The sequence below is a fragment of the Podarcis pityusensis genome, assembly GCF_964106645.2.
Source record: "Podarcis pityusensis genome assembly, chromosome: W".
NCBI classification, from domain to species: domain Eukaryota; kingdom Metazoa; phylum Chordata; class Lepidosauria; order Squamata; family Lacertidae; genus Podarcis; species Podarcis pityusensis.
The window spans coordinates 13,460,626-13,469,994 of NC_138045.1; the positions used below are offsets into that span (position 1 = coordinate 13,460,626).

General features: G+C 45.1%; 1 protein-coding gene across 2 annotated transcripts; it reads left to right on the top strand.

The window, feature by feature from the left end:
* The first annotated feature begins 5,902 nt into the window (after nucleotides 1-5,902).
* On the top strand, nucleotides 5,903-8,949 carry LOC308467787 (uncharacterized protein). Of its 2 annotated transcripts, none has more exons than XR_013981287.1 (3): nucleotides 5,903-6,394; nucleotides 8,052-8,183; nucleotides 8,380-8,949. XR_013981287.1 is itself a non-coding variant. In XM_080989491.1 (3 exons), the coding sequence occupies exons 1-3, from the start codon at nucleotides 7,733-7,735 to the stop codon at nucleotides 8,536-8,538; spliced, it is 315 nt and encodes a 104-aa protein (XP_080845617.1). In that variant the 5' UTR covers nucleotides 7,667-7,732; the 3' UTR covers nucleotides 8,539-8,949. The 2 variants fall into 2 exon arrangements, 1 of the variants encoding a protein (XP_080845617.1); XM_080989491.1 differs by lacking the exon at nucleotides 5,903-6,394 and adding an exon at nucleotides 7,667-7,756.
* The last annotated feature ends 420 nt before the right edge of the window (nucleotides 8,950-9,369 follow it).

Below are 9,369 nucleotides of genomic sequence, written 5' to 3' on the forward strand. Positions count from 1 at the left end.
TTCGCCCCTTTTTCACCTTGGAAGTTCATACATGTTTGTGTTGATACGTTCTCTGGCTTTATTTGGGCCACCCCTCAAAGGGGAGAACAAGTTAAGCATGTTTGCAATCATCTTGTTCGTACCATGTCAGTCATGGGCAAGCCTCATTCCCTGAAAACTGACAATGCCCCAGCGTACTGTGCAAAAACCTTTGCTCAGTTCTGTGAAACTTGGAATATTCACCATTTATTTGGCATCCCCTACAATTCTCAAGGCCAAGCGATTGTTGAACGCGCCAATCGCACCTTGAAAACTGCTTTGATTCGCCAGGAAAAGAAGGCCGGTGTCCCCGCCTCACTTTCCGAAAAGGAAGGCTGGCTGGCCAGTGTTCTCTTTACTCTCAACCATTTGAATGTTTCCATACAGGATCATCAATCTTATACTCGCCTGCAGAAGCATTTTCAACAAACAGAGATACTCCCAGCCCCACTGGTCCGCTATAAGATATTACCCTCCAACGAATGGAGTGAACCTGTAAAACTGATCACCTGGGGAAAGGGTTACGCTGCAGTTTCTACTCCACAGGGTGCTCGCTGGGTTCCCGCACGCTGCATCCGCCTATACCATGGCGTGGCGACAGTCCCTTCCGAATCCGATACCGCAGTTCGACCGCAAACTACGGATCGCCCAGGCTGCAACGTCCAGCCCCCCCCAGGACTCGCAAGCGGGGAAATCGTAATGGACCTGTGACATGGGGCCAAATAAAATCACTCTCATGTCAGGCTGAACAGCTTAGAAAGGAAAAGCAGCTTGAAGCAACCCCTGAGAATTTGCTTCTGTGCGTTATTTCCTGCCTTAACATTAATTCCATGATAGTGCTCATTTTCAGCGTTTTGTTTTTGCCTCTTTCTGCTTCCACTCCTACTAGTGATACCCACGCACCAACAAATGTGTGGGAATCTTTTGCAAAGACACTCAATATTTCTTCCTTCTGCCTAACCCAACAGGTATCTATAGGGGAAATTCTTGGCTCCTGCCTTATCCCTGTTTGCCATGACCCTTTTGATATACAAAATGATACCTGGTTTTTCTCATCCCTACCCAAGAATGATTCTCTCCGCACCCTTGGTTATTCCGGTTACTATGTCTGGGGTAACCAAGTGCGCCGCCGCCCATAACTGGCCATTGACTTATCGACCCCATACGTGGCTTCCTTTAATGTCACTTGCGCCCGTATGGTGAATTGCACAAAAGCCAACTGCGTGAAAATGGCCACTGATAATTTCCACTGCTCTGATTATGTAAATATTTCCTATCTATATAAATACACAGAACTACCTGAGGGTTGGTTCTGGTCGTGTCCTGGCTATACATTTAATTACATTCCAGCAAACATCAGCCATGGAACACCCTGTTGTTTAAGCCGTTTGTCCATTGTATTACCCAAAAAGCATCATTTGACCCCTTCTCGACATCGCCGCTCTATTGAATTAACTAACGATTGTGATGATTCAATTTCTCTTCCCAGTAGGACCTAATATATCTCCTTAGCTGTCTCTCTCTTAGGAGTTCCTGGATTGGCTGTACGCAATAGTAGAAATATTAATTCTCTAGCTTGTTCTGCAGCAAAAGCGCTGAATTATACTTCTCAAGCCCTTCACCTTTTGAATAAAGAGCAAAGTGAACTCCAGCATGGGCTTTTACAGAACCGTGCCGCTATAGATTATTTGTTGATGCTTCATCATTATGGCTGTGAACAAGTGAATGACATGTGTTGTTTCAATATTACTGACAATTCTATTTTTTTTTTATTTTTTTTAAATAATTTTTTATTAAGGTTTTAAACAAAGAAAAAAGAAAAACAACACACACACAAAAAAAATACAAAATTTAACAATAAAAACACAAAACATAACAATTAAAAACAAACTCTCTTTTCCATTCCCAATTTTAAATTACTTATTTTCTGGACTTCCTCATACCTCCCTCTTTTGTATTCCAATCCAAATTATTTGTCCAGCAGTTTCTTTTCCACTTTTTTAAACCCAATCTTTAATTTAATAAAATATTAAAATATATAGCTTCAACTTTTTTAAACATAATCCTTGTTCTTAATGTCATATACCTTTAAATTTTTCCCTTTTATTATCAAATTTCCATTTCTTTAAACATCTTTAATCTTGATCTTTAATCTTAATCTATCCTTAACTTTAACCTGTACAGCTGGAAACCACTTATTTTCAATCCAACATCACTCTAACATTCCTTAATTTTGCAGTGTTTCTGAAGATAGTCTTTGAATTTCTTCCAGTCTTCTTCCATCGACTCTTCTCCCTGGTCACGGATTCTGCCAGTCATTTCCGCCAATTCCATATAGTCCATAAGTTTCATCTGCCATTCCTCCAGCGTGGGAAGTTCTTGTGTCTTCCAATACTTTGCGATGAGTATTCTTGCTGCTGTTGTTGCATACATAAAGAAAGTTCTATCCTTTTTTAACACCATTTGGCCCACTATGCCCAGGAGAAAGGCCTCTGGTTTCTTGGGGAAGGTATACTTAAATACCTTTTTTAATTCATTATATATCATTTCCCAGAAAGCCTTAATCTTTGGGCACGTCCACCAAAGGTGAAAAAATGTACCTTCAGTTTCTTTACATTTCCAACATTTGTTATCGGGCAAGTGATAGATTTTCGCAAGCTTGACTGGGGTTATGTACCACCTGTATATCATTTTCATAATATTCTCTCTTAAGGCATTACATGCCGTAAATTTCATACTAGTGGTCCATAACTGTTCCCAGTCAGCAAACATAATGTTATGTCCTACGTCCTGTGCCCATTTAATCATAGCCGATTTTACCGTTTCATCTTGAGTATTCCATTTCAGCAGCAAGTTATACATTCTTGACAGATTCTTAGTATTGGGTTCTAACAATTCTGTTTCTAATTTTGATTTTTCCACCTGGAAGCCAATTTTCCTGTCTAATTTAAATGCCTCCATTATTTGATAATAATGAAGCCAGTCTCGCACTTTGTTTTTTAGTTTTTCAAAACTCTGCAATTTCAGTCTATCTCCATCTTGTTCCAAAATTTCCCAATATTTCGGCCATTTGACCTCCATATTGACCCTTTTCAAGGCTTTCGCTTCCATTGGTGACAGCCACCTTGGGGTTTTATTTTCTAGCAAATCCTTATATCTTATCCATACGTTAAATAGCGCTTTCCTGACAATGTGGTTTTTAAATGCTTTGTGTGCTTTGACCTTATCATACCATAAATATGCATGCCATCCAAATACATTATTAAAACCTTCCAAATCCAAAATGTCAGTGTTTTCAAGAAGTAGCCATTCTTTCAACCAGCAAAAAGCTGCTGATTCATAATAAAGTTTGAGGTCTGGCAGGGCAAATCCACCTCTTTCCTTTACATCTGTTAGTATTTTAAATTTTATTCTAGGTTTCTTGCCCTGCCAGACAAATTTAGAAATATCTTTCTGCCACCTCTTGAAACAGTCCATTTTGTCCACAATCTGCAAAGTTTGAAACAAAAACAACATTCTAGGCAATACATTCATTTTTATCGCAGCAATACGGCCTAGCAGTGAAAGCTTCAAGTTTGACCAAATTTCTAAATCTTTTTTCACTTCTGACCAACATTTTTCATAATTATCTTTAAATAAATTCCCATTTTTTGCTGTCATGTTAATCCCCAGGTATTTAACTTTCTTAACCACTGTTAACCCTGTCTCATTCTGAAACCTCTCTCTTTCAAACGGTGTTAAATTTTTCTCTAAAACCTTGGTTTTTGATTTGTTCAATTTAAATCCTGCCACTTGACCAAATTCTTGAATCAGTTCTAACAATATTACTGACAATTCTAGAGCCATTCAAAGCCAAATCTCTCATTTGCAAAATCTTACACATCACATTAAACAGGACGTTGGATTTTCTGGCCTCTGGGATTCTTTCACCCAGTGGCTTACTGCTTGGCTGCCTAACCTTACTTGGCTTCGTGGTCTTTTTCAATATGCTATAGTCATAATTTGTATACTTATTTTGCTATGCTGCTTCCTTCAATGCGTTCCTAGCCTCATAAGTCTTTTCTCTCGGCTTCTCTCTCCCCCTCAACCACCCAGTAAACTCCTTGCTGCTTACTTTGAGAAATGGCAACACCAACAGTAAACCAAAGGGGAGATGTTGGCAGACTTATTTTGGGCATGCGCTGGCAAACCACGTATCCTGAAGTATTTTTGTCCCATCGACCCTGGCGAACTTATTTTGGGCATGCGCTGGCACACCACGTATCCCGAAGTATTTTTGCCTTATTTACCCAGAACGCCTCGCAAACAAGAAAAGAAAGGGGGAGATAAAGGGAAGTTCTCTTTCTGCAGTTCTCTTACTGCACATAACTGTGTGGCATTGTGGGAAGTCTTGCTATTAGAACTATTGCTTCTTTTCTCTTGCATTCCGGGAAGTCTCGCTTCTGCTTCTGCACATACTGTTCCAAACACACCAAGCCAAACACACCAAGACATTCTCTCATTCTTCAGTTCATTTCAAGTTCATGACCAAAACAATATGGTCTGTTCTTAATGCATAGCTGACCACATCTACGGAACTTGATTATTATATTCTTTCATGTTATGATCAATCATTAGTAATTGTTTTAGTCATGTTATATTAATCTTTAGTTATAATTTAATTAGGAGGATTCATGCCTGTCTAGTTCTAGCTCCATTTCTCAGCCTTTGATCTATCAGTGATAAATGGATATATGTAATTCCCGCCTTGTACCTATGTTAACCAATCAGCAACAAGATGCTTTGTGTTTGTATCAACCAATCAGCCACAAGCACACCTGTGGCAATGTTTGTAATATTCAATAAAAGAGAGTTCCCGGGGCTTGCCCCGGCAGACGCCTCTCATATGACACCTACCACTCGTCTGTCGTGAATTCAACCCAACAGTCTTGGATTAGAGACCGAAGAACCCACCTGCATTAGCAGTACATTGTGCTGTTTTTTCTTCCTGTGATGTCACATACTGGTCAATGACAGCAGATATCTTAAATTTGGTTCTAGAAATGAAAATAGCCTGGAAATTTCTACCCAGAAGTGGGCTAAACATGAAACTATATGAGGGAAGCAATCAAAAAGGCTTTTGGGGGGGTGGGGAATCAACACCGCCCCACCCACTACCAGCAGAAATGCATTTTCTTCTTGCATGGCCATCTTGGGACCAGAGTCACATTTCATTCTCTCTTTCTCCAGGCAGTTTTCAGATCGGTTCACAACCTTGACTATCGGCCCTGCCGGCTGGGGCTGATGGGCGTTGGAGTTGAGCAACATTTGGAGGGCCCAGTGTTCCTGCCATCCCGGCGTAGACAACAGCCGCCCCCTCAAGTGCCTCAATGTCCCAGGACATCGCGAATTCACAGATCGGGGAATGTCCCGCTTTCGCTTAGCTGGCAAGGAGACGAAGAGCCGCCGCCGCTTTCCAAAGTGCGCGGGCAAATGCCGCCGCCCTGCCCTTGCCTAGTACGGCAGAAGGGCTTCAATGCTGCAGTTTCCGCGAGCGGTTGGCGGGGGGAACCTTTCAACAAGGGGCCGGGCTCGAAGCTGCGCTCTTGGCCGGCGATGAGCAGCGCCCCGTTGCGGGCGGAGTCCGGCATCCTCAGCTCCATGCCGTTCATGTCTACCATCCTGCTGTGGGGGGGCGGGGGGTCTCGGAGGGGCTGCCTTGGCTGGGGGGCGGGCGACGAGGAAGGAGGGCGGCCGAGGCGGAGACCACTGCACTAGAGCAGATGCGGTAGATGGTGGTGGGTGGAGCAGGGGCGGGGAACAGCGGGGCAGAAGTACCATTGCATCCTGGCGGGGCGCCCTTGCCCGGCAGCAGGAGGGGAGGAAGGAGCCGAGCGGTGGGGGGCAGCTGCATCCACACCGCCTTCTTCACCTGCTGTTTCCCGGCGGCCTGATCTAACCGTGGGATCCAGCCGAGGGTGGCAAGCGGCTTTGCGGGGAAGCGATGATCTGCAGGGGCGTCTCCTGCTCCCGAGTTGCGAGCGAGCTTTCTCTGCGGGCTTCAGCCTTGTGCTCAGCCCGCCTGCCTGCTTGGAAGTCAGCGCCTTTCAGCCTGGGGCACATCGACATCAAGGCTTCAGCTCCCACTTACTCAGGCGGGGTGGGGGATAACAAAGGAGGGGCCGATTGTGACATAAGGCACCATAATGATGCTACAGGGACGTTTTCCCCCTGCACGTGGAGACAGGCTCCCAGCACAATGACAGCGCTGCCTAGCGGTGCTTTGAAATGACAGTAAAACATCAAGATTCAGTATTGTCTCCCAAGGCAGACGGATTCCAACACCAACTTTTGGAAGAATATTTAGCAGCTTTGCAGAGAGACTGGGTCTAAAAAGGTTATGTATGGATTGGACCCTGGCTGGGACCTTCTGCCTGTGTAACTGCCCCTGAGCCCTTAGTTGGCGGGACCTCTGCCCCAGCCCTTCTTGAAGAGCTTGAAACTTGGGGGCTGATTTGGAAGGGATGCTAACTCATAAGAGAAAGAGAGAGTTACCCCTGTTACATCATATGTTAGACTTGGGGTGGGGAGGGAGGTGATTTTCTTTCTTTGTACAGATCAGCACTTTTTAAAAGTATTAACAGTGGATTACAAATTTTAAAAAAGCTAATGAGTTTGACAGACTGTACTACTGTGTACATTTCTCTTTTATTTTAGTTAGTTGTACTGTATTTATATTGTAAATAGACATAAAATAATCAAAACATTAATAAAATCAGCAGTTAAAATATACATATTTAAGAAACACATACAGTATTGAATACATTGAGGCTTGCATTGCAGGGGGTTGGACTAGATGACACTCTGGGTCGCTTCCAACCAAAATGCAAAACTCCGTGTATTTGAAGAAAGAGCAAAGCTTGATGGCAGAACACCTGCTTTGCATGCAGAAAGTCCCAAGTTTGATCCATGGCACCATATTCATCTCCTTTTTGTGCTGCTTTCATGTTTGCTGCAAACACTGCAGAACACTGCAAATTCCTGTTCTCCTCCTTGAACTCCAAGGAACTCAGGGGGCCCTCTACTTCCTCCTGCCCTGTTATCCTTCCAGCAAGCCTGTGAAGGAGGTTCGTCTGAGAGTGAGTGAGTGGCCCAAGATCTCTTAGTGACCACTATGGCTGAGTGGGGATTTGGTTTCTGGTTTCCCTGCTTGCTGCAGAACTGCAGCTCTTTGTGCATTTCAGGGGGTTGGACTAGATGACCCCCAGGGCACTTTCCAACTCTACGTTTCTATGATTCTACATTTTGTGGGTCTTTAAAAGACTGGCCATTGCATAATCTCTGTTGGGCTGGTGTTGCGAATAAGTGTCTTGAGCTTTTTAATTAACCCCATTTGAAGTTGCAAATGTTTGTTAGTCTTTTGAAGTGCTAACACAAGGCTTTGAGCATGAGGGTGCTGCAACAGACTCAGGAGCCAGTTAGGCTGAGAGGGAGTAGCTAGCCCAACATCACCCAGTGCGTCTCATGGCTGAGCGGGAAATTGAGCCCTGCTCTCCCAGGCCCAAGCCCAGCACTCTAACCACTAGGCCACATGGACTCTCCTGGAATCTTGGCATCGTGGCCGTGCGTTCCATGTCACCAAGCAACAGCTGTTTGAACTGAGGTTCTGGAATCCTCAGTGTGGAGAGGTTGGCAGAGGTTTGCTGTAGTGACCCTTGCTTATTTGGATTAGAATATGGCATCTCAAAGACTCCTGGAGGTAAGTGAAAGTTGGCATTTCCAGGGGACTTAGCTTTAGGACGTAGAATAATGGTATCACCAAGTTTGGCAAAGAGCTATCAAAGGTCAAAGGAAGCTTCTGTTTGTGTTCGTTGGTTTGTTTATTCGAATGTAAGCCTGTGACTAGGGAGTGTCTTGTTTTTGATTTTGTATAAGCCTCTCTGGGAGCCTTTTTGGCTGAGAAGAGGAGTACAAATGCTCTGAATGAATGAACGAAACGAACGAACAAACGAGTTCTCCCTGTGGGCATCTCTGACTTTCATCTCTTGTTTCAGGTCACCATCCTTCCTGCGGAGCAGCTTTTGGAGGCCAAGTGCTTCCTGGCCAGTGACCTTGCTGTTGAGAGCACCTTCGAGCCCTTGGACATCTCCCACTTGCTGCAAGAGTTCAGCAGCAAAGCAGTGGAGGTAGGATGCTGCCAGGGTAGGAGAGAAGAATCTCCGCCTTGAAGTAGGGGAGTCCACCTCATGCCATTGAGTGGCCATGACACGTGTTTGTTGGGAAGGGCCTCACAATGTAAGAATAAGAACCTCAGCCCAAGGGTCCTGAGACAGCCCCACTTCCTGGTACTATCTGAGTGACCCTCTCCTTCATCTCTGACAGGTGGAGGTGCTGCTGGAGGCCTCCCAAAAGATCACTCCGGGGTCTACAATGGAGAGCAGAGAAGTGGCCATCTTAGCTTATCATCACCTGGAGAAAGTGGTTGAATACCTCCTCCAATTTCCTTTCGTGTATGGAGCACTCAAGCTTCTACCGGCCTAAGGGAGATGTTGGGAATCTGCAGGGCTTGCTCAGAAAGTAACTCTCTCCCCGAGGGGGGAGGCCAGGCAGCTGGAGAACCCGGTCCCCACAGTGTCAGCAGCCACACTCCAAATCTCTTCCTCCATCTGGATTCCCAGCTGATTTGCTGCCTCATGGCAACAGACAGAGGATTTGGAGGGCTCCCACCGTGGTACCATAGCCAGGTTAGGTCCTTTAACAGGAAGAGCAACAGAGCAGAAGCCGAGAAGGCAGGGACAGGCCTCTGTCCTCTAGGGGAGGCAGCAAGGGGTGAGATTGGTGCAGGTTTCCCCTCTCTTTTTGCCATCTGCAGAGATGCAGCAGCACAGAGGGGCTGATCCAGATCACTGAGGGATCCTTCTGGAGTGCAGGAGACCAGGGAAGACCAAGCCATTTTCTCTCTCTGTGGCTCACAAAGGGACAAATGGAGTCCATTTTCCTTCAGCCTCTGGGGTTTTCTGGTCCAGCTTGGTTTTCCAAGGGAGACTATCCTTCAGGCGGCTACTAGGGAGAAAGGATGAGGAAGGAATTTGATTCTATTTGCATGTCAAGGCAGATCTGCATAATTCATAGTTTCTGGAAATATCAACTTCTGGGGGAGCCTTGTAAATGTGGTTTTCCAGTTTGGTTCTTGGTGTTTTGGCCATTGTCAGACACGATGGTGTCTGGCAAGTCGTGTGTGGTGAAGATCTGCCACAGGGCCCAGATGATGTCCCTGGAGGTCATTGTTGAGACTGGCATCACCTCGAGTCACTTTGAGAAAGAGTCCACAATGATCAGGAACTTCAAGCCTTGGAATGAGCAGCGAAATCA